The 22,777-nt window shown below is 54.1% G+C and overlaps 12 protein-coding genes across 12 annotated transcripts; 8 read left to right on the forward strand and 4 right to left on the reverse strand.

The window, feature by feature from the left end:
- Positions 1 to 628: 628 nt before the first annotated feature.
- Positions 629 to 1,498, forward strand: SODALDRAFT_331129 (Ribonuclease/ribotoxin). The gene has a single exon (XM_028611382.1). It carries the CDS (start codon positions 859 to 861, stop codon positions 1,204 to 1,206), a length of 348 nt encoding a protein of 115 aa, XP_028469211.1. The 5' UTR covers positions 629 to 858; the 3' UTR covers positions 1,207 to 1,498.
- SODALDRAFT_118710 (hypothetical protein) lies at positions 1,441 to 2,493 on the forward strand. The gene has a single exon (XM_028606610.1). The coding sequence runs from the start codon at positions 1,628 to 1,630 to the stop codon at positions 2,264 to 2,266; it is 639 nt and encodes a 212-aa protein (XP_028469212.1). The 5' UTR covers positions 1,441 to 1,627; the 3' UTR covers positions 2,267 to 2,493.
- SODALDRAFT_271516 (hypothetical protein) lies at positions 2,461 to 3,339 on the forward strand (the record flags this gene model as incomplete). Its single annotated transcript, XM_028607779.1, has 3 exons — positions 2,461 to 2,509; positions 2,714 to 3,078; positions 3,160 to 3,339. The coding sequence occupies 3 exons, from the start codon at positions 2,461 to 2,463 to the stop codon at positions 3,337 to 3,339; spliced, it is 594 nt and encodes a 197-aa protein (XP_028469213.1).
- Positions 3,340 to 4,284: 945 nt separating this feature from the next.
- Positions 4,285 to 5,256, forward strand: SODALDRAFT_308093 (phytanoyl-CoA dioxygenase family protein; the record flags this gene model as incomplete). Its single annotated transcript, XM_028609079.1, has 2 exons — positions 4,285 to 4,850; positions 4,893 to 5,256. 2 exons carry the CDS (start codon positions 4,285 to 4,287, stop codon positions 5,254 to 5,256), a joined length of 930 nt encoding a protein of 309 aa, XP_028469214.1.
- A 50-nt stretch (positions 5,257 to 5,306) lies between these two features.
- On the reverse strand, positions 5,307 to 6,955 carry SODALDRAFT_331132 (hypothetical protein). Its single transcript, XM_028611383.1, has one exon. It carries the CDS (start codon positions 6,835 to 6,837, stop codon positions 5,458 to 5,460), a length of 1,380 nt encoding a protein of 459 aa, XP_028469215.1. The 5' UTR covers positions 6,838 to 6,955; the 3' UTR covers positions 5,307 to 5,457.
- A 619-nt stretch (positions 6,956 to 7,574) lies between these two features.
- Positions 7,575 to 9,195, forward strand: SODALDRAFT_331135 (proteasome subunit alpha type-6-B). The gene is made up of 5 exons (XM_028611384.1): positions 7,575 to 7,718; positions 7,785 to 7,847; positions 7,984 to 8,078; positions 8,148 to 8,360; positions 8,462 to 9,195. Exons 1-5 carry the CDS (start codon positions 7,712 to 7,714, stop codon positions 8,846 to 8,848), a joined length of 765 nt encoding a protein of 254 aa, XP_028469216.1. The 5' UTR covers positions 7,575 to 7,711; the 3' UTR covers positions 8,849 to 9,195.
- Positions 9,196 to 10,313: 1,118 nt separating this feature from the next.
- Positions 10,314 to 10,906, forward strand: SODALDRAFT_118863 (hypothetical protein). Its single transcript, XM_028606612.1, has one exon. The coding sequence runs from the start codon at positions 10,419 to 10,421 to the stop codon at positions 10,725 to 10,727; it is 309 nt and encodes a 102-aa protein (XP_028469217.1). The 5' UTR covers positions 10,314 to 10,418; the 3' UTR covers positions 10,728 to 10,906.
- A 484-nt stretch (positions 10,907 to 11,390) lies between these two features.
- On the forward strand, positions 11,391 to 12,259 carry SODALDRAFT_322546 (hypothetical protein; the record flags this gene model as incomplete). Its single annotated transcript, XM_028609731.1, has 4 exons — positions 11,391 to 11,400; positions 11,552 to 11,786; positions 11,847 to 12,012; positions 12,128 to 12,259. 4 exons carry the CDS (start codon positions 11,391 to 11,393, stop codon positions 12,257 to 12,259), a joined length of 543 nt encoding a protein of 180 aa, XP_028469218.1.
- Positions 12,260 to 12,442: 183 nt separating this feature from the next.
- Positions 12,443 to 13,741, reverse strand: SODALDRAFT_331140 (integral membrane protein). The gene is made up of 3 exons (XM_028611385.1): positions 13,202 to 13,741; positions 12,919 to 13,011; positions 12,443 to 12,839 (listed from the first exon to the last, which is right to left on the reverse strand). Exons 1-3 carry the CDS (start codon positions 13,503 to 13,505, stop codon positions 12,772 to 12,774), a joined length of 465 nt encoding a protein of 154 aa, XP_028469219.1. The 5' UTR covers positions 13,506 to 13,741; the 3' UTR covers positions 12,443 to 12,771.
- Positions 13,742 to 14,374: 633 nt separating this feature from the next.
- Positions 14,375 to 15,763, reverse strand: SODALDRAFT_331141 (DUF431 domain-containing protein). Its single transcript, XM_028611386.1, has 5 exons — positions 15,328 to 15,763; positions 15,162 to 15,179; positions 14,987 to 15,097; positions 14,808 to 14,926; positions 14,375 to 14,747 (listed from the first exon to the last, which is right to left on the reverse strand). Exons 1-5 carry the CDS (start codon positions 15,647 to 15,649, stop codon positions 14,691 to 14,693), a joined length of 627 nt encoding a protein of 208 aa, XP_028469220.1. The 5' UTR covers positions 15,650 to 15,763; the 3' UTR covers positions 14,375 to 14,690.
- A 1,159-nt stretch (positions 15,764 to 16,922) lies between these two features.
- On the forward strand, positions 16,923 to 19,035 carry SODALDRAFT_271226 (pheromone-processing carboxypeptidase KEX1; the record flags this gene model as incomplete). Its single annotated transcript, XM_028607760.1, has 3 exons — positions 16,923 to 17,053; positions 17,188 to 17,545; positions 17,650 to 19,035. 3 exons carry the CDS (start codon positions 16,923 to 16,925, stop codon positions 19,033 to 19,035), a joined length of 1,875 nt encoding a protein of 624 aa, XP_028469221.1.
- A 117-nt stretch (positions 19,036 to 19,152) lies between these two features.
- On the reverse strand, positions 19,153 to 21,461 carry SODALDRAFT_331143 (WD domain-containing protein). The gene has a single exon (XM_028611387.1). The coding sequence runs from the start codon at positions 21,254 to 21,256 to the stop codon at positions 19,532 to 19,534; it is 1,725 nt and encodes a 574-aa protein (XP_028469222.1). The 5' UTR covers positions 21,257 to 21,461; the 3' UTR covers positions 19,153 to 19,531.
- Positions 21,462 to 22,777: the final 1,316 nt, after the last annotated feature.

The following is a 22,777-nucleotide window of genomic DNA, read 5'->3' on the forward strand; positions in this document are numbered from 1 at the left end:
TCGCTGGTCCGAGGGAGTTGGTGGCATGGAGTCGATAATCGAGCCGAGATCTCCGACCGATCAACTACCTGCCCCTTCAGAACAGCCCGGGGAGGGTTGAGCGCCCCGGGGAAAATCCCATCGTGGCTATCACGTTTTCATGTACAACGTAATTACGGGGTCGATGTATTAATAAGGTACCTTATGACTTACCTCCAAGTACCGTACCTAAAGGTAGGTACCTTATATACAGTACGGATACGTACACTGATACCTGGATGAGCTGTGTGATGTGGCCGGCGCATGCGTCCAATGGAGTCAAGAACTATGCCAAGATTTGCCCGTTCCTTCCCTGGGCCGCGTAAGCCAGTAATAAAGATGCTGTACAACGTAGGGGGCAGACCTCAGGCCCAGCCAAACAATCCTTAATAATCGTGGGGCAATCTGGAGAATGGTACGGATACGGATCGTACGCAGGTACGAAAACGCCGTACAATGAATCACGAAGTACAAAGGTTACATTACCTTAAGGCACCTTATACAACAAGATAAGGTGCCAATACCTTAGTCATAGCACAGGGACACCGAGTCACTGTTAAGCTGGAATGTTTGGCTGAGGAAGGACCCTTCAAGGGACTCAACAAGGACACGGACCCTGAGTGAATGACGAGCCAAGTGTATCCGTAATTTCTCCCGTCGGCGTCCGCCAACCAAACATCTCCGCGTGTTTTGCGTCCTCTTGGCGGACACAAGACGGCTCCCTCAATCTACAGACAGGTCTTAAGAGGGAGCGATCGATCATTCTGAAGGACGATACGGATATCCGTCTTTGTGAAAGTTAATATCCGCCCTCCGACCTCCTCCTTCTTTTCGACGAAGATGCAGTATTTCAGCTTCGCCGTTGCGGCTCTCGCCCTGTGCGCCCACGTCGTCGCCCAAGACGTCGTCTGTGGCAGGAACGAATACAGTCGCGAGGAAATCCAGGCCGCTGCCGACGCAGCCTGCGAACATTTTGAGAGCGGCACGACCGCCGGCCGGTCTACCTATCCGCACGCCTACCGCAACTTCGAGGGTTTCGAGTTCGACGGCATTGATGGACCCTACCAAGGATTCCCTCTCCTTAGCTCTGGCCGCGTCTACACCGGAGGTGAGTTGCACCCGGGGAGGATAGGACAAGGACAGGTTCAAGAGGAGGAGGAGGAGGAGGAGAGGGGAGACGAGTGCTAGGGGGAAGTGCTCCTTCGACGGCGCGCGTGCTGACGCCGGAGATTTCATCAGGTCGCCCTGGCCCCGACCGGGTTATCATTACCGAGGACTGTGAGCTGGCCGGCCAGATCACCCACACAGGCGCGAGTGGCAACGGTTTCGTCGACTGCGACGGACAGATGTAGGTTTCTCCTGTTGGCTCCATCTTGAGTTCCGCCATGGGGGCCGCGGCTCTGCGGCAGGGACACTCGTTGCTAACGATTCAACAGAACTGCTAGGACCACGGACCCGAACCAAGGTGCTCTCTCCAAACCCCAGACGAGTTATCTGCTCGTCGGAGTGTCCGCTGCCCTCGTGCTCGGCTTCCTAGGTTAACGAACGGAAGAATGGCCTGGGACATAGAAACAATAAAAGGAGGAGGGGCCATTGTTGCTAGAGCCAGATGGTGCTTAGTAGAGAATCAGAAGAGGGAAGCAGAGTATCAAGGCAGACACCATTTCAGCGTGGCCAAGAAAAGTTGGTGAGGATAAGAATCCCTCCCCAGATCACCACTAACGGCAGATACGAGGACACGCCGCCCATACGGCTACAGAGAATTAAGCTAGCGCGTGTGATAGTTCGATGCCGAGGAACAAGTTTCCACCGACCAATAATACCAACAAGGGGTCCTAAGAACACTGTGGAGTATCTGTCGTCTCTGTCTCCCTTCCTACCAGTTACCATGCAAGGTAACCCGGATTTCGTAGTGTTGCCTTTCCAAGGTTCTCATGTCGCTATGCAAAGGATCGCCCGATTGCGCTTGAGACGGTGCGGGTGGAGTGATGCACAGGAACTGGTTCCCCTAGTCGGAGGCTACCGTACGGTTACGCTGTATCCGACAGTCCGTGCCCTTTACGTAACCGTAAAAGCTACGGTCCGTTCAATAGTCATCCCTGTTATTAGACAATGTGGCCCACAATTAAGAGAGACACCAATCACATGCTGTTTTATTCCCCTTATACAGTGTACTTCTTGGATTGCGGACCGTCATGTCTCCACACTCAACCTCTGCTGGGTGCGAAGCTTCCCTATTTGGGAGTGATAAGCAGCTTGTTAGTTCTCATGTGCATATCCAAGGTTGCGCCTGGTGAAGATGAAGCGACCAGCAGACTCTTATTTTCCTTTTTCCCATCTCCACCACTCTTTAATTCATCCTCGCCGAGTTCAAATCACTGGGAGGAATCAGATAATTAGGTCCCGAATCGACTTCAGTTACCATTTGAAAACAACGGCAAAATGACCCGGCCTTACGTTTACTACTCTGCTCTTGTGGCTTTCGTTGCTGGTAGGCCCCCTATTTCTCCTGGGGTTTTCCCCTCCTTTTTGTCGCAGCAATACACGTCCGCTCGGTGCCGTCATGGGTATTGTAGGACCAACAATCTGACTACGCAGAACCCTTGACCCCTCTATTTGGGAATCACCGCCGGCTACTTATGTCCAGCGAGGAATCTGAATAGGAAAATGGGCTAACACCAATATATCGCTGCAGCGACGGCCATGACCATCGCGTCCATTGCGATTCCGAATTGGATTTCTTACTCATCCACTTCGGTCGACGGCGAGACATACTCGAAGCACATCGGTCTACACAAAACCTGCTCAGATCTCAACGATCCGCCATGCCGCGTCTTCCCGACCGAGGACCAATGCCAGGGCGACGAACGCTATTTCTGTGGCGTCTGGCGCACCATGGGCTTCCTTGCATCCTTCGCTACCGTCATCTATCTCGCCGGCATCGTCTCCTTTGTGGTGGTCATGGCAGGAGGCAAGTTCAAGCGCGAGGTTGGCTGGAAAGTGCTGAGCCCCCTGCTTCTCCTGGCCGCTCTTGTCGAATTTGTCATCATGGGTGTCGTGGTACGACGTTCCTTCGGTATTTCCCTGTTATTTGTGTCGCCAGCGAGCTAATCAATACATCTGCCGCCTTTCCGCCGCCAGGTCTACATTTACAACAATGACGATCAGTTCACCGTTCCCGGCTGGGGCCTAGATACGTCTTGGTTCCTCTGCACTGTTAGCGCCTCCATTGCGGTGCTCTGCTCAGTAGGCCTGCTCCTTTCGGCCTACCTGCTTCCGCCCGAGGACGACTACGAGTTCCTGCAGGACCCTGTATCCTAGGCTCTGTCCGCCGAGGTCCTAGATTTTCTACCAACATCTTCCATTTTCTCTGGTGGGCAGGGCCCATTGCTTTGCAATTTGCACCGTTTCATATGAGACAACGATCGTGGCGTTGGCGGGCGTCTGTCTTTCAGGGCTGCATCCTATTATGCGGCGCCTGATCTAATCGCCTTCAGATGCCACCACATGGCGTTTCAATGGGAATGGTCGAACGTAGTCTTTATCTTCCGGGGGGGGGGGGCTTTTTTTTTTCTTCTCCTTTTCCTTTTCTTCTCCCTTTACTACTCGGTATTGATGGGACGTTCAATACAGCCCTGGTAGCGATCTTCATTCATATGCTTGTATTTGTCCTTTCCCAAGTATTTTCTGAGGTTCCTGGCTGGTGCATATCAGACGGGACCATGATAATTCTGATTAGGTGCGAGGGTGCGCAAGAGGAAGGGCAGTGCAGCAGTTAGCATATGCCACCCGTTCGTCGCGTTCCGATATCTGTGCCTTCTCTCCCGAATGACGTCAGGGACCATCAAACCGACTGTCACTTCCTCCCAACCTGGAATTCTCGAGGGAGTACCTACCTCATCCCGAGAGAGTTCTGCCTCCGGCTTAGCTCCTCGTTTTTACTGGTGCTGATGTTGCGAATGAGAGGTCACTCCCGTACGGAGTACAAGATGTGGTCCCCAGGTACCCTAGGTGCACCGTTCCTTGCCGGCGCTATCCGTTTGGATCACCCCGCGCCCGCCTGGGGTCTAAAACGTGCGGAGTACGGAGCAGGTAATTACCGTATGTACAGTGTAACCTGAGCTCTGACATCCACACGCACATTTGACCTCAACAAAGCTTCAACGCCTGTCTATACAATAGGTTCCGTTTCGCTCGGTCAAAGTAAGATTCTTACTGCTCGGGACTCATTTAGCTACGGTATACCACCCACGTTAGCCCCTCGCAATGGCTACGGCGCAGCGCCACGAGACGGGGGGCTTGACCCCGGAACAGGTCGAGACCTTCTATCGCGACGGCTATCTCATCATTCCACAAGCCCTGACACCTTCCACCGTTGCCGCTTGTCTGGCTGAGACGCACCGCCTACTCGACTCCTTCTCCCTCGAAGACCACCCCATGACCCGCTTCTCAACGGGCCAGGAGGGCGCGGAGCACGTAGGTGACGATTATTTCCTCAGCTCGGGCGACAAGGTCCGCTTCTTCTTCGAGGAGGATGCCTTCGGCCCGGACGGCAGTTTGATTAAGCCCAAAGCCCGCGCCGTCAACAAGATCGGCCACTACCTGCACGAACTCTCCGCTCCCTTCCGCGCCATCACCCGCCCGGACCCCGCCGCCGGGGAAACCTCGCAGCCCGTCCGTCCCGCCGCCGTCGCCCGCGCACTCGGGTTTCGCGACCCCCGTTGCCTCCAGAGCATGGTCATCTGCAAGCAGCCCGAGATAGGCGGCGCCGTGCCCCCGCATCAGGACTCGACATTCCTCTACACCGACCCTCCCTCCGCCGTCGGCTTCTGGTACGCCCTCGAGGACGCCACGCTCGCGAACGGCTGCCTTAGCTTCCTGCCCGGCTCGCACCGCGGGGCGCCTATCCGCCAGCGCCTCGTGCGTCGCGAGCAAGGGGGCGTCGCCGTCGGGACCGATATGGTCGCCAACGAGGGCACGCGGTTTCCTCCCGGAGACGAGTACGCCGAGAAGGGCGGCGAAGGCACAGAAACGGCGTATGTCCCTGGCGAGGTGAAGGCTGGCGATCTCGTCTTAATACACGGCAATCTGTTGCACAAGAGCGAGAAGAACACGAGCCAGAAGGGAAGAATCATATACACCTTCCATGCCATCGAGCAGGACGGCACAAAGTACGACGAGTGGAACTGGTTGCAGCCTCCGGAGCAGGGATTCACAAGATTATACGCTTCGTCGTAAGACTTTCACGACAAACCGAGCTGCTTTCTGGGGACCTGGGAACTCGTCGTTAGGGGAAGGGGGTATCCTTATCTGTCCATTGCTAGAAATTGCCCACCTACAAGGTGGTGTCTAAAGGTCTAACTCTACAATTAATGAGTTTCCACCATCCGAAGTCCAATTAACTGTTCATCAGTTCCTGATCTTTGGATCGAGAACCTTTCACCTCGCCTTCTTCAACTGAGCCCCTCTCGCTTTGCTAGGCAGCTCATCTTCACTATCCGACGAATCCTCCGACGATTCGGCTTCGGTCTCCTCATCCGACGAGTCGGCGGAATCACTGCTCGATGTATCATCGTCGTCCGCGGAATCGCCGCCGTCCTCGTCCGACGAACTGCCGTCTGTGCCGCTTCCACTGCCGCTGGCATCGGACCCCGAATCGCTCTCGGAATCGGAATCAGAATCAGAATCCGACGACGACTCGTCCGAACTCGTGTCATCAGCCATGACGCGCACCTTGCGCCGCCGCGCGCGTGGCAGGGGCAGAGTCTCATTCTCCAGTTTCGGCAGCCGCTGCCGCTCGTCCACCCGGGCGACATTTTGCGGCGGCGGCGCCGGCGTCGACGACTCGCTGGTGGCCGTGGTCTTGGAGGTTTCCGTGGTGGTCGTCGTTTCAGCATCGCTGTCTGTGCTGTCCTCGCTTTCTGACAAATCCTCCAGTATCAATTCGGCCCGCATCCGCTTCACGACCCTCTGGGTGACAGCGTTGTCCAGATTTCGAGACACGAACTCGACCTCGTCGAACCTCTTCCTCTTTGACCCCCCAGCTCCGGTGTCTAGCCTCTTAAAGCTTTCGACGAGAGCTTCATACTCGGCCTGCTTGGAATCGGGGTCTGCAGTCCCCTCCGGAAACCCTTCCTTGCCCCGCGCGGCATCGTCTTCTTTCCGGACCTCCATCGCCACCTCCCTCAGTCGCTGTCGCGTGTACCCTTTCAAGTCTCGAATGTACTCGTAGAACGTCTCGATGTCTTCGGACGGGATAGCGTCGGGCCGGAAGGCCCGCTTCACCAACAGAGTCTGGTGGTTCTTGTTGAACTTCCAGCTGTCCCGGGACGTCTTCCACGCCTTGAGGTAGGCTAGGGCCGGCTTGATATCCGCTTCTGGCTGAGATTTCTTTTGTTTCTTCGGCGCCGACGCCTTCACGGCCTGTTTCTTCGACGGCGTCTTGATGCCGTTGCGCTCCGCCAGGGCAGGGAGGCCGGGTTTCGTGTCTTCGGCGAAGGAGACGGACTTTTGTTTCTTTAGAGTGGGAGTGGCAGAGGAGGCCGCGTCGCTCGTGCGGGCCTTTTTGTAAGGTGAAGCCGCCGCAGGAGGGGAATCCGTGGAATTTTCAGGCAATTTTCGTTTGGTGGTCACAGCCGAGGCGTTGACGCCCAGATTCTGAGTTCCTGCCCAGTTGGGCCGCGATCCTCCTGGTGTGGAAGAGGGGGGCCCACTGCTTCCAATGTCTGTACCTCCTGCTGCTGCAGGCTGTTGCTTAAGTTTGAGGCCCAATCGCTTCCAGGCCGGCACCCGCTGGGTGCTATTCGTGGAGGACGACATGTTCTTGTTGATAGCGGCCACGCTGGTTCCCTCCGACACGCTTCTGCCGAGTTCTGATTGACAATATCGGAATGGAGGGGCAGTTATGTGCGTTCCTGGCTGAGAAGACAGGCGGAAGAAATTTGTAGCCAAGTGCTTTTAGCTGCAGCTAATATGTGGAATGCCGTTATGTCGCTGGCATGGAAAGCCGCCTTCTGATTCCTCCCAATTGTATGCTTCCACTCCACACAAACAGAATTTGCTGGGCATGGGTAAGGGTGGGGCCGTGTTTGGCGTAGCTGTACAGAGTACGTTGTACAGTCTTGCTCGTAGCTGGCGGAGAATCTTCGGTGGGATATTTCCTGTCTGTAGGTACCTTACCTTAAGGTAGGTGCCTTTGGAAGCAGAGTACCTTAATTATAAGGTAGGGATTCAAGTACCAGTTCTCGCAGGCTCAGTCTACCCAATTGGAAATCCACGGATACGCATATAACTTCTATTTCCATGTTACCTTACTAGGAGAAATATAAGTACGAAAGTAAAAGAAGAAGAAAAATAGGTTAAAAAAAGAAGAAAAAGAATTGACAGTTCGGGATATCAAGAAGTACAAAGTAGTGGGCTGATTACATAATGAACGTTAGGATGTCCATATACTGAGATCTTATTGGACAGGGAAGTTGGCACGCAAACTGAACGACTAACCTGTGCTCCAGGCAAGCTAGCCAACGCGTCGATGCTGGAGCTCATCCAAGCTCTCTCCCACAACGTCAACCGACATCCGACATCCATCGCTCGACCGATACCCGCAGCACTCCTCCACATTAAGCGACTGCCCATAAATCCAAAGAAACTATACACCTTCAGCGATCGGCTTGTCCGTTGAAATACATTCACCATGTCGGGTTCGTCATGTCAACTCGGCTGGTCTTGATCTGGCATTGTTGCTAACAGCCTCATCTTTCTCATAGGCGGCTCAGCTTACGACCGACACATCACGATCTTCTCCGAGCAGGGGAGATTGTACCAAGTCGGTATGGCTACCCATCTCTACCTTTACCCCGCGACCTTATTTTGTGCTTGCGAGCCAGCCGGAATAAGCGACTACCACTTGACCTGATCTGCTCGAAACCGACGAACAAAGTGGGAGCTGACGACCGAATGCGACAGAATATGCCTTCAAGGCAATTACAGCCGCGAATATCATGTCCATAGGTATTAGGGGCAAGGACTGTGCTGTTGTTCTCTCCCAGAAGAAGGTTCCGGTACGTCGCCGCACAAGCCATCGTGGGGTCGTCTTCGACAAGGATCAGTAAACTGACAAACATACCAAGGATAAACTCATCGATCCCTCCTCAGTCTCCCACATTTTCCGTCTCTCCCCCTCGGTGGGATGCGTCATGACAGGTTCCATCGCCGATGCTCGCGCTTTCGCACAGCGTGCCCAGTCGGAGGCCGCGGATTTCCGGTACAAGTATGGGTATGAAATGCCCTGCGACGCTTTGGCCAAGCGGCTGGCCAACATCAGCCAAGTCTACACACAACGGGTGAGTCAAGACACGGGTTGGGAAGAGATGCGGAGAGCCGGGAGGAAAAGTTCGGCGCCTCAGCGGACCGTACTGACGGGTATTTTAAAAAAAAATTGTAGGCCTACATGAGACCCTACGGAGTAGCGACGACTCTTATCTCGGTGGACTCGGAGTTCGGGCCCCAACTGTACAAGACGGACCCGGCCGGCTACTACATCGGCTATAAGGGCACGGCTGCGGGCCCCAAACAGCAAGAGGCCCTCAACCATCTGGAGAAGAAGCTTCGCAGCAAGGACTGCGCCCCTGGGACGTGGGAAGATGTTGTGGAACTCGCCATCACCACGCTTAGCAACGTTCTCAGCGTGGACTTTAAGAAGAACGAGATCGAGATTGGCATCGTCGGCGGACCTCGAGCAGACGGCAAGGAGGGAACAGATACCACGTTCAGGACACTGAGCGAGGACGAGATTGAAGAGCGGCTTCAGGCGATTGCGGAGAAGGATTGAGCGGAGGGAGCCTATCTCAGGTGAAAGCTCTTTTCTTGTCTTCGCATTGGAGGTGTCCTTGGGGTGCCCCTTGGAGGCTCGGTGAGGTGAACTGAATGAAGCGCCATGCAAACCGAGCAGCTGGGCAAAGTCAGGGCCTCTGTCTCGGACGGTCCAGGCGTAGGGATTCGGTGCTGTACTACTAGCCGTACATGATGAGCGGTTTAGATGAAAGAATCAATGACTTTCCAACCCCCCTGTGCATTATGGTCTCCCTGTCGTGTAACTGTTAACTTTTGTTGAGCAAGCACCAAGCCAAAATGAATGGCTGAGGCAAATTTTGGCTCGGCTGACTGTAGCTGCTTACCCCGAGTCTCGGACCAGGAGACTTGATTTTGGTTTGTTGCAGGGCGGGCTGCTTTTGTCGTCTCGTATTATGAGAGGGGTTGCAGGTTGGGGAGGATGAAACGTGAATTCAAAACGAATAGAGTGCGCCTGTTAAGGCTGCTTTCGCGTTCCACGGCAGATGTCAGGCGAAGGGAAAGGAAAGTGCGCAATAGGATTGATTACGAGAGGGTTCACAGGGCAGCCAGTCACTATGCAAGGAGATATTTCCGTCTGGGGGCAAGGCATCTGCAGCATACGGGAGGTGGCAATAATTCTGGTTCAGTGAGAAGGAGCGGATTATCTCATTCGCAACGAGAGTAAAGCAATGATCCTGTTGGAGGCCCGGAAATGGCGACGGATTGGCGAGTGGTTAATAAAAAGGGACATGCAGAGGAGGAGAAACATGAGATTTGTTGATGATCCTCGGGCCTATTACTGTCGTATAATCCTTCTTGCTCCCCTGCTCTCCTCGTGGTGATCGCCGTGATCCTTGGGATAAGACAAGATAAGGGGTCGGGTCCGATCGAGACAGTGCAAGGGGAACCAGCTGGGCATGCGTCAGCCATGGCCGGAACGGAGGGAGCAAGAGACAAGGTAAACGAAAGAACGAGAGAACGAGAGAACGAGAGAAAGAGAGAAAGAGAGAAATAGAGAAAGAGAAAGGAGTGAAACCGCAAACAAATCCGCAAGCCAGTCATAAGAGCGATATCGTCTGGACACATAGGTAACTTAATTTATGATACTGCATCCCAATGCATGGTGTCCCCCAAAAATCACTCGTTTAAATCGCTGGCCTTCAGCTGGTCCAGGTTCCCGGTGCCGGTCCTGGGCTTGACCGCTCGGCGATTGGTTCACGTTCTGCTGGGAGGGACACACCAGTGTGGTCTTTCCGATGCATGCAAGGCCCCAGCCCCCTACCGAATCGGGGTACTTGGCGGGATTGCGGGGCGCTGGTTCTTCCGGAAAGTCCAGCGGTCTTACGTTGTTGTACTTCGTAGGTCTTTAGGTTGTCAAAGAATGAGCCAAATCCTTGCGGTCCCCCATTTTGATGATGGGCATGCCCTATATTGCTCACCGCATGTACCTTTACTTTACCTTGTACGGATACGTATTCGTGTTTCATCCAATGCCCCCCCCCCCATTCATTGAGAATCCCCAGTCAAAGTCATCTCCGCGAGTAAGAATTCCATAAGCTTTTTGGTTCATGAACCCCCATCGCACTCCCTTCTGCACTCCTTCTACCCGTACAACTACACAACCCCCTCGGCCGTCAACCGTCTACGTTCAAACCCCTTGTCTACCTTGGTCTAACTCCACCGCCCTCCTCCCCCCCCTTCCCCAACCATCTGAACATGTCATACCCGCCGACTTGTCTGTCCAATGTGACCCGGCCCATCTATCATATCTCCACCCTCAGAACAATCCCTTCCCCTTTTCCCTATCTCTCGTAGCCATGACCCCGGCCCGCCTTGTGCGGGACACGAGTGATTATTCTCCTGCGTCAGTGCCATGAAGGCGCCAGGCCTCCCGGACGCCGGTCAACCATTGACAGCACGAGACGGGGGGTCGGACGACATGTCAACGTGCAGGCTAGCTCGCAGCTTGTCAAGAGCCTCTTCATCCCAGGTACGTGAGGAGCATCATGTCTTTCCCGATTCGGTGTTGTGTCTGGTACTCTTTGGCCATTGCAGCCTTTCGACTGGCGACAGGTCTTCCTGGGCTCATGCAACCCTATGGGGCATCTTCCGTCTTGCCATCTGTGATGCTCCATTCCATGGCGCGGTCCCCTGGGCCAGATTCGGTTGAGTTTCTCCTCGAAGAGAACAAGGCTGGGGGGAAAGGGCCCCTTTTCCTATACTCATTTCAAGACTATGTGCCGGTTACGAGACCTTTGGGAGGCCTTCGGACCGCCATATACAAAAGGCATCTCCATCTCCCCCTCTCCAGCCTGGTGCTCTGATGGGAGTAGGGCTGCGAGATCGTCAAGTGGGTTAATATCTCGCCGACTATCACATACCGCCTTGTCATTCTTTTTGCTGGTCCAGCGGTCGTCTTTTTCTCTCACTCGTTCCAATCGTTCTTCATATCAAACTGTATTATATTACCATTGCGTCTTGACATTTTCGACTTTTAATTTTCCGATACGATCTCTTTCTTGGCCATATCACTCGCTGCCATGGACGGATGTAAGTGGGCCCAGCCAGTGGCAAGTTGTCAAGGGAAAGGGTGGTTGGTGGTGGCGATGCCGATGCCGATGCCGATGCCGATGGCGACCCGGGGCATGGGGTATGGGGTATCGTGGAGAGCCAGACGAGTCTAACGCGAACCGGGAACCAGTGAACCACCGCCGCACGGTGCGAGTCGCCGACGTCCTCTCGGACTTCCGGACTCTCCAGTACCACATTGCCGCTGCGCCCACGGAACCCCTCAACGTGGAAGACTACTACACCGAAGGCTGGGCGGCCCTGCGGCAATGCGCCATCGACGGGCACCACATTCTGGAATGCGCTGCCGACACGAGGGTCCCGGAGGCGGATGGAGAAGCGGAACAGGAGAAGGCCGAGCTGAAGCAGTTAGTTCCTACTTTCTCCTCCCGCGCAAATGGGAGGTCGCTAACGCGCGTCCGGCCTAGAATCCTTTTGGACTCGTATGCCAGGAGACACGAAGCTCAGAAGATCTATCTCCGACAAGCTGCGGCGCAGCGCTGGATTGAGAACCGGGAAGCCATTCTGCAGGGCGGACGGCCACATACCGGTAATCGGTCGCTCCTAAGGGCCTGTGATCAACAGTTGCGAGCTGTACGTTTGAGCAAAAATGACCCTGCACGACTCTTACCCCTTCTCCTGGTTCGACCTGGCCCACCTCGGCCTTTCCGAAAGAAAGACCGACAGAAGTTGACATTCTTTATCCTAGGAGCTTTCAATGATCACGGACGAGGTTGTCTACCACGAACTCCAAATCTCGGATCAGACCATGGGCCGCTGGACGGACGAAGATCCCAGCTTGCGCAGCGTGCAGCGCTGGCTTCGCGCACGACGACGCTAATATTGATCCTCTAATCTCTAATGAGAAACGGCCCCCATGTTATATGAGCACATACCTTCGACTTTCGATGAGCGAGCATCTTGACGATGGCACTCTCGACAGTGAGGGCTTTGGAGAGCACATTGCATGCGACTTTTCTTCTTCTTCTTTTTTCTTCTTTTTTCTTTTCGAATTATCTGGCGACTGGATACGCTTCTCTTTTGTAAATACAGCGATGCGTGAAGCGGGTCAGGGAATCGGGATAAAAGGCGCATACAGAAAATAGGACCATGGTGGGACAGACGAAACTGCCCGGCGCAGGATTTTGTCGGACCATATTTCAGATTTCATCTCTTCTTGTATCTATTATTTCAAGATGGCCTTGTATGCGCCGCAGAACAAGACACCACACTCTTCAGAAGTCGGCTTAATTTGGTCTAAGGGCGTCTGAAAGGGAAATAGCAACTTGGGTAGGGGAAAACAGGAATTGGGACCGGGATTCGTGTGCGAGTCCTATCAATGTACGAGACCTATCAACCAGTCTTGCTCTGAACGCAAAGCCCTATTCCACAAAGCGAGAGGATCATGCCAATCGCCGTCTCTGCATACTCGTTAGCGCTGTGAGTTGTTCACGGGGGTCCTGCCTGATCCCGCAGAGTAAGCCACCCGGAAAGGCTCACCTCGACTGATCACTTTCTTTTCCACCCACCAGTCACCGATGACCGTGAATATAAAGGCCAGGGTGTTCACAATGGGAACAGTTAAGCTCAGTTCTACGAGGACAAAATCCCGTCAGCCTCGCCACTTATGTTATGGCCCTCGACGAAGCCACTCATAAATGCAGACATAACATATATGCAAGAAAAACGACATGGTGATGGAGACTGAGATGAGATGGATGGTTTTTTTTTTTTATAAATTGGACGTTACGACGGATTCCGGGAGAGAATGGAGAAAACAGACCGGCCTGCCCTATGAGCAAGAAAAACCACACGCTTCCGGTGAGGTTAATGAGAAGGGGCACCGCATAGCGCGGATTCCTGAGAAGATCGATTACGGCAAAGAAGGCCCCGTAGAGACGGCTCTTGAGCCAGCTGCGCTTGACGCCGTCCGAGTCGAGGAGCGGGTGTGGTGGTGGGCGATGATCTTTGGCGGCGCGGCGGATAAACGGTGTGGTGAGGCCCCAGGCCAGACCAACGAGAAGGAACCCAGCAGCGTAGTTAATCGCAGGGGGCTGCTGCGGCTGCTGCTCGTCTTCGGACGACATCTCGGAGAGGAAGCGGGCGGGGATGGGTTGATGCAGTGACCAAGAACGGTATGGAGAAGCAACTCCGTGCCGAGGGCAGATGAAGGACAGTCCTGCTATACTTGGTGAGCTTCTCGTGAAAATGTCGATCGCTGAGCCGTAGGCAGCCTTGCGAATGCGGTGTCGTTTGCTGTGTCTGCGCGGCGGTCTCGGCTAGGGGATGAGAACGTGGTTCGAGTTCACGAGGTTTGATGTTAAGGTTGAGGTTGAGGTGAGGTCAGAAATTGGAGAACCACTAAGAATTTAGCCCCTGCACGCACAGCCTCCGCGTCCCGCGTCGTGGTGCGTGCTCCCTCCCTTTCTTCCCCACTCCACTGGGCTGGAACAGCTGCCCCATGCAAGCCCCATAAGGCATGTCCGCAGGGTACACGACCCGATTCGTCGACTATGTCGTCTGAAGTCACCCGTGGGTCCTAAACGTGTCCCTCGGGTTTTTGTACGAAGTGTTTACTCAGTATGCATGATACAGCTGGGCAAGGGGTTTTTTTTTCTTCCTTTCACGTCTCTGTTCAATCATTGACGCCGATTGGAGCCCTCTTCGCGCAGATTATCGAACCGTTTTATGTAGAACGGAGTTGCAGTGCAGTGTCGTGATATATCCCCGAAGGAACATGGAAATACGCTCGAGATACGTTCTAGAACTGTCTACAGTGGGTGGGTGAGCATTCATTTCGAGATATTTCAGACACATCAAGTGTTTCGGTACCTTTGCGCAACGACTAGATGATTCCCCAGATTGTTGTGGTCCAGCTAACGAATTTCTACAAAGGGTCCAAAGCCAGTTTACGTTGAATCGTCCCGGAACTTTTGCTTACTCACTATGCCTTATACCTGGAAAGTCCGTCATGGACATGATGTGTTCTCGTATACCTCTGTTGCTCGATTGAATAACATAGCACTGTATCCTATATCTTTTGCTTGTCCATTCTTAGTTCATATTATGACTCTCTGTTAAATGGCGCCTAGTCCAGCAATTTCCTTACTTATATCAAGCCGCTATAAAGCAGATTTGACAGACGACGGTAATACCTAGTTCTTTAGAGAGCCCAAATAACACTACGGCTTACCGTCTTCGGGATGCGACGGGTGTGGACCGTCAACTTTCCGACCCTTGTCTCCTTGTTTCGCAAGAAATATGACCGGAGTTTAAAACAAATCATCGATGCTCTTGTCTGCATCTTTTTCTATCAACTGAATCATGCCCTGGGTCAAAGTTAGCTTTTCGGCCATGGGAAACAGGAGGCCTTAGATAGTCCAACGTACCTCGGGCATCATCGGCTTCCCATCTTGCCCCTTGACGTAGCGGAAAGGCATTTGAGTGCTCTCATGATCGTTGAACTTGAGCTCGGGAAAATCGAGATAGGAGATCTCATCGAGAGGGACTATGCCAAACTTAGCGAATTTTCCATGCGAGATGAGATTTCCAAATGTCTTTGGCTCACTCTTATCCTCAACTACCATCCTGGTGACACGGACGGCGGTATCCGTAGTCATCTGCTTTGGTCCGAGTCTCCTCCCTTCAAACCCTTTCTTCCTCAGCTCAGAAGTGCGGTCTGTCGTGTCATCAGCTTATGATGCTCACTGACTTGTTCTCGGGTAGGTGGATGGGATACTTACCTCTCGGGGGGTCATCACCTTCAGGAATTTAACGTATTTATGAAGTCAGTTGTCGAGGTCGTTGCAATGAGACTTGGGTTTTCAAATTTAAAGGGTCTTGCTGGGGGATAGACGTTCAAGAAGAAAAAAAAGGAAAAAGAAAAAAAAACAAGAGTGAGAGGTTTACCGAGAATGCCACCGAAAAGAAAAGCGTCAAACTTGTCACCATCGTCCGGGCCAAGGTCGCTGGACGCCGAAGGGTCGAGGAGGCAAACGCGCGATTTATCATTGGCATAGAGTTCCTCCACGCCACGGCGCTCAGGTTTGAAGGCGGGGACCTGACTGAGAGCCGGGGGCACGTTGAAGGCTTCAGGGAGACTGGAAAGGAGAAAGGTCCCCTGAGCGACCTGCGTTTCCTTCGCGATGGCAACATATTCGAGCTCTGACCACTGCCCGAGCTCGGGATCAAGGTGCTCGACGATGTACGTCTTGCCTTTTGGGTTCGACATGGTAGTTCGCGTTTCTGCTGGCAGAACTCGTCGGGCAACAGGCTTGGTCGAATTTCGATTAATTTTCGGCTGCTAATTAAGGCCTGCTAATTTTTGGTGGAGATGGTGATGCTCTCAAAGAGGAGAGGAGAGGTACATGCATGAAGGGTGGGAGTACGGATACGGAAAACTAAGGTAAGGTACTCGGGGCAGAGCTATCCAAAAACAGAGAAACAGTATCTACGTACAGTGAGTGAGCAAAAGTTTCGGGATAACCCAAAGTAGAATGCTTCGAACCTTTTGGGGAACACTTGCTTCTATTAGGGCAAAAACCATATTATATTGCAAAAGTATCGAATCACTGGATCTTTAAAATGTACCGAAATTATTGCTCACCCACTGTAGCTAGGTACGTTTAACAAAGCCGTTGTCAGGAAAACGCCCGAAAGGTTTAATTAAACCTATGTAGGCTCTTGAAAGAGAGGAGCGTTTGCCAAGTTCATACCTAAGGTAAGGTACTTTAGTTTAGGTAAAGAGACTTGAAGCGACGATAAACGGTACTAAAACCCGAATCCGTATATCCTGTCAGGTATCAAAAGGACCGAAGCACTTTACACGCAAATCATCATGTAAAGTACTTCAGTCCTTCTGCCAGGTCACTGTATGTACTTTATTCATGTCTGTTTCTGGGTTAGGTTTGTATATGATTGCTGTACTTTCTGGACCTCCCTGCACCTGAACCCGTTGACACCGTGTGAGGCAGTACGGAGTTCACGACAGTTCTGGGTCTAACGGTTCACGAAACAGTTTTTCCTGAACATCGCTGTGGCTTAAGTATGATATCTCTAACCGGGAAAGGGTTGTTCCGAGAAAAGCTTAGCCTTATCCAGCCGCCGAAACAAGTCGAGGTACTTCGTACAGTGCCGTTGTTACCAACCAACGCTGACACTAGCGGGCTACGTACCTGCCTCCACTCTATTCGCGGAGTTCCCGTCATCACTTTGCACAGCGGACACCTTGCACTCTGAATCCGAGCTGCCTACTCGGTAGTAATTATTGCTCCGTAAATTCACGACCAACTTGGGGGAATCCTGTGTCCCATTTCAAACCCCCTTCACCCCATTCAATTTTCGACACAGTTTTCTCTGGTGACTTCTGGCCCAGTATATTCCCATGAATACAATCTGACCGGGTCAGTTTTCTTTTCTCATCCCACGATCTCCCATCTCTTGCCCAGGGTTCGTCTAGCAAGGCGATTCCCATCATGGCACCTCTCTTCTTCTTCCCGTCTCCGATGCGCATCGCCAGCGGCATCCTTCTAGCATTGCCATGGATGCGAATGACGAGTGCCCTCAGCGCCGCCGACTATTATGTCCGCAAGCTGCCGGGCGCCCCTAGCTCCCCCGAGATCAAGATGCATGCTGGGTACGTGACATCCCGAGACTCCCATGTCCCCCCGACCCTCCCCCCTTCTTCTTCTTCTTCTTCTTCTTCTGTAGCCTTCTTGAGTGCCCGTCGCATCGCTTTTCTGACACGCGCCCTGCCTTCCACCCTTACAGGCATATTGAGGTCGACTCCGAACATAATGGCAACCTCTTCTTCTGGCATTTCCAGAGCCGGCAGATTCTCGATAAGCAACGTACCGTCATCTGGTTGAACGGCGGGCCCGGCTGCAGCTCCGAGGATGGCGCATTGATGGAGATCGGTCCGTACCGTGTCAGCGGCGACAACCTTGTCTATAACAACGGCTCGTGGAATCAGTTCGCCAACCTTCTCTTCGTCGATAACCCTGTCGGAACCGGCTACAGCTATGTCGACACCAACGCCTACCTCCACGAGCTCGACGAGATGGCCGAGCACTTCATCATTTTCCTTGAAAAGTTCTTCGAATTGTTCCCTCAGTACCAGTCCGATGAGGTGAGATGACGTCCACCTTCGCCTTTCTTTCCCGAACATGGGCACAGTTGATCGCCCTGCCATTGTGCACTTTTCTTCCTCTTCTTTTTGCTGACTCTAGACAGCTATACATCGCAGGCGAGTCATACGCTGGTCAGCACATCCCGTACATTGCGAAGCACATCCTCGAAAGGAATAAACAGTTTCAACCCGAGCTGCAGTGGAATCTGAAAGAGCTCGTGATTGGAAACGGTTGGATTTCGCCGATGGAACAATACGACGCCTACCTCAAGTTTGCCTATGAAAAGAACCTTATCCAGAGGGGTTCTCCCAATGCGAAGCAACTGGAGCAATTGTGGAGAATTTGCAGGAAAAGTCTCGCCGTCGAAGTCAAGGTCGACATGCCCGGATGCGAGGACATCCTCCAAAAGCTCCTCGAGATGACCTCCGCCCTCAACCTCAGCGGCAAACGCGAGTGCTATAATATGTACGATGTCCGGCTCAAGGATACATACCCTTCATGCGGAATGAATTGGCCGCCCGATCTCACTGATGTGACCCCCTACCTACGGAAGAAGGAGGTCGTTGAGGCGCTACACATCAATTCGGGCAAGACCACCGGTTGGAAGGAGTGCAACGGTGCCGTAGGTGCCTCTTTTCGGGCACAACATTCAGAACCAGCCCGCCAGCTCCTTCCGGCTCTGCTCGAACAAGTGTCCATCACCCTCTTTTCCGGCGCGGAAGACCTCATCTGCAACCATATCGGCACCGAGATGCTCATCGAAAGGATGGAATGGAACGGCGCCTTGGGCTTCCAGTCGACGCCGCGCCTGAACTGGACCTTTGACGGCGAGGACGCCGGATATTGGCAGAAGGCCCGTAACCTCACCTACGTTCTATTCAACGAGGCCTCCCACATGGTGCCTTTCGATTGGCCTCTGCGTTCGCGCGACATGCTCGACCGCGTCATGGAAATCGATGTCCGTGCCGCCAGTGGCCTTGGTTTCGACTCCCATGTCGATGGTGATGCCGCCGGCAGTGGGGCTAGTGGTGGTGGCCATGCCGGGACGGACGAGGAGACGAAGAAGCAGGCCGATGAGGCGAAATGGAAGGTGTACTACCGTTCCGGCCAGGTCGTGCTGGTCATCGTCATCATCGCTGCGGGCGCTTGGGGCTGGTACATCTGGCGCGAACGTCGTAGGAGGAAGGACTACCATGGGCTGGCCGGTGGCGAAGGCGTCGGCCTATCCACCCGGTCGCGTTCTCGTGCCGCGGACCGGCTCTTGGGCCGTGGAGGCGACCGGGATGTCGAAGCTGGAGATTTCGACGAGAGCCGGCTGGGTGATCTGCACGTTGCCACGCCGACGGACGGCCCGGATAAGGACGCGTACGCTGTCGGCGGGGACAGCGACGACGACGACGACGACGACGATGACGATGACGACGACTCAAAACGGAAAGAGAGGGCCTCCGGAGTGCCGGGCGGAAGCGGATCTCGAACCACGTCTTGAGCGGGTGACTCGGGGCCACATCCACATCCACACGTACAGCGCAGCCATCCATCTTGTACACACATCTTTGTTTCAGACATGACGAAACGGCGAAACAGTTTTTTATCTCTCTCAACTTCTTTCTGGCCTTGGTTGAGGCCATCTGTATGTGACGCTAGAATAGAATTATGAAACAAGTGTGATCTTACGGGACCGGAGACGGCAGTTTAGATAAATTCTGTGGTCTTTGTTTATTCTTCTTTTTTGGTAGTTTCTTTTTCATCTTGTCCTTATTCTTACCCCTTATTTTCGCCGGCCTTGCCCTGAACGCCATCGCAATGCAAACAGGAAAATCCGTCCGCTTCTCGAAAGACCCGCCGCCATTCCATGGTATCTCTCCGTCTTCAACCGACTCGCTACCTCGTACAAATCCCCCCTATGGTTCTTTTGGGAGCGGCAGAACGGTGAATTATCATGCGGCAGGAACACAGATCAGCAAAAAAACACCAAAAACTCTTCATACTGCCCCTAATACCAGTCCCTCTACCATGCCACCGGTTTCACAGGCAACCTTTGCTTTTTCCACCTCGCCCGTGACTCGTCTTCTCAACGTTCGGAAGCCAGCGGCCAGCTCGGCACTGCCACTGGCATACTCGGCGTACAGCTCGATAAGGTGCATGGCAACCTCGACACAGACGCCGACGTACCGCGGGTCAACGATATGCGCGCTGACCCACCGCAGCACGGGCTGCACCGTCCGCTCATCACGGCCCTCGACCGCGGCCCGCACGGCACTGCGGTGACGAAGCGCCAACAATAGCGTCAGAACCTCCAGCGGGGGCGCAGGCTCCGTGGGCTGACCCCCGGCGGCGTCGTTCTTGCTCTTGCTTTTCTTCTTGTGGCCGCCTTTCTTCCTCGCGTCTTGCTCGGCCACCGAGGCCGGGTCGAGGAGCCGGTCGAGGGCTAGGGCGTAGCGGCCGTGGCGGAGGTCGCGCTGCCAGAGGGCCTCGGACTTGTGGCGGCGTCGTGCGCCGTCGCGGGGCTCGTCGGCGATGACGACGTCGGCGCCCTCGCCGGCCATGTCGAGGCGGCGGGAGGCGGCGATGCGGCGCTTGCGCTTGTCGACGCGGGCGTCGTGGGCGCCGAGGGTGCCGGCTAGGAGGGCGGCCATCTCGCGGTCGCGGTCGCGTTGGCGGATGGCTTCGGTGCCGGTGAGGCGGGTGCGGATGCTCAGGACGCCGGATTGCATGCCCACGAGGAGGTGGCGGTCGGACGCGGACGTGGAAGAGGAGGAAGAGTCGCCGGTCGTGGTGGGACTCTCTGACGAGGCGCCGAGCACCCGCACGGTGAGGATGGGGGACTGGTATTTCGTGGTGGAGACGACGTTCCATCCCGTCGTCTCGAAGACCTTGACGTGGCCATCGAGACCGCCGGAGACGAGACGCGTGCCGCCGGAGGCGAGGCAGAGGGAGGTGACCGTCTTTTGGTGGTTGGTGATCTGCTGGACGGGGCGGGCGGCTACGAGGTCGAGAACGGAGATGGCCGGGCCGGCGGCGGCCAGGAGGGTGGTACCGGAGAGCAAGGGGAGGACGTGCTCGACGGGCGCGGCGTGTTTGAAGGTCATGACGGGTTGGTCTGGCGGGACACGAGGGTCCCAGAGGCGCACGGTGGCATCGTAACTTCCCGAGACGATGAGACTGGCGGAAGAGCCGGGGATGAAGTCGGCGCTGCGGACGTAGTCCTGGTGGCCGACGAAGGTGTGGGTCGGGTCATTGCTGGGGAGGTCCCAGAGACGAACGGTCTTATCGTCGGAGGCGCTGAGGAGGGTTGTGAGATGGGTGCGGGAAAAGCGGGTAGCCCAGACGGGCTGCTTATGGGTCATCCAGGTCCGGAGAACGGCTCTCGAGTTGATGTCGAAGACCTGTAGGCGGCCGGTGTCCTCGCCGGCGACGAGGACCTTGCCATCACGACGCAGGTCGCCACTTCGAGCGACATCGGCGAAGCGCGTGACGGTCTTCTCCAGCTTCCTGGTGCGAGACGAGTAGATCTGCACGCGAGTGCCGGTGGTCACGGCGAAGTGGCCGTCGTTGGAAGCGGCGCTGATATGGGTCACTGGGTAGGAGGTAGGCGAGGGGATCTGCAGCTGGTTCTTGAAGGACATCCAGTAGCGCTGCTCGGCCGTCACTGGCGAGGGGCCCGAGGGCAGCTTGACCTGGGCGAGAGGTCCCACGGGGGCTGCCATGGTTGAAGGCGGGCGACGGCGATCGAGACGGATGTGTGTGAAGGGGGAGCTTGGCCCGTTTGGAGTTGTGGTGATGATTCGGGGGCGTCTCACGTCCAAGGTGAGAAGTCCAGAAGTTCAGACGTTGCAGAAATTCAGAATTTCTTCAATGCGCTAAACCCGACTTGTCAAGGCGGGCATTCTGATAAGATAACACAACCCAGGTACTTCCACGGTACTCAGGACTCCGTGCGGATAATGAATCTCGTCTTTTCACACTATACCTTAGGTACGTACAACTCCAACTGGCAATGTACGGGTGAATTTACGAAGTACATGGACGTTTTGCGATGTCATGACGGAATAACGTAAGGTACCTCAGTGAGTGTCCGTGGTGACAGGCAGATAAATTTGCAAAAGACATTGCACCGACCCGAGAAACACAACGCAGTACATGTATGCCATATGCGCTCTGTTCTACTTTATTCAACCAGCTAATTGCTGCCCTACTGCAGAATACCTAACATTATCCAGTCTAAGCACGCGTAATGTGAAAAGGATCTCGTCGGCTCGGAGACATGTTCTCATTCTCATGGATTCAATCTGTCACCCTACAACTGCTAGCACGACTTGTGGCTTCTCTTACCAAAACACACGAGAATGACACGAGACGCCCACCGAAGTAAGAACTAGCAACGGCGAAGTGGGTTGACTGACTCGCAAAAGAAAGACCCAAGAAGGACATGCCCAGTTCCGTTGTCTCGCAAAACCAAAGGGCAAGCTAAAAACTGACGATCTGTGCCGTTGAGGGTGATGCATTGAGATCGATGCAGCATGGTTCGTTGTACGGATATAATCGATACGAATTCAACTTAACCTACTTGTACGAAGTATGACCAGGGGCAACGACGATGACCCCCGGGGCCATGAAGGGTCTGGTGATAACAGAATCTTCCGGAAATGGCCAGGATCGAACCCGGTATGCATACGTAATCCGGTCAGTTGATAGGCAGGGAGACGATCAGAGCAGCATGCGACGGTCTTCTCGGAGACGGGGACCGTGAGAACCGGGGAGGGGTGATGAAGGGAGCATCAATTCGGAGGAGGGTTGCTGGATCGACTTCAGAGTGACGGTAGGTACTGTACTCTGTAGGTTTGTTTATTGTTTAAGGTACCTTAGGATAGGTAAGGTAGAGAAAAGATGTGCAGATGTAACGGCAAGAGACGACCCTCGGCTCGGCATAATGCTTGTACGTTGTAGCATAAACAAATAAACGATTAATTTGCAAAGAGGAAGACGCCCCCGAGATCTTTGTTTGTCCCTGAAAGGGTGGCTGGCCTGGGAAGTCTACCTTACGCCCATAAGTGAACTTAGTTCATGGTCCAGTATTCGTACACGTTGAACGTTGTGTCGGTAACTTACAAAATTATAGGTACCTTATGTACAAGTACGTTATGGGACGACGTAACCGACTATATCCCGGTGCTACTTCGTATAACTGCCGGCAGGATCAAACTGTCACGTTTGATGTTATTTATTTC

This window comes from Sodiomyces alkalinus, assembly GCF_003711515.1.
Source record: "Sodiomyces alkalinus F11 unplaced genomic scaffold SODALscaffold_2, whole genome shotgun sequence".
Classification (NCBI taxonomy): domain Eukaryota; kingdom Fungi; phylum Ascomycota; class Sordariomycetes; order Glomerellales; family Plectosphaerellaceae; genus Sodiomyces; species Sodiomyces alkalinus.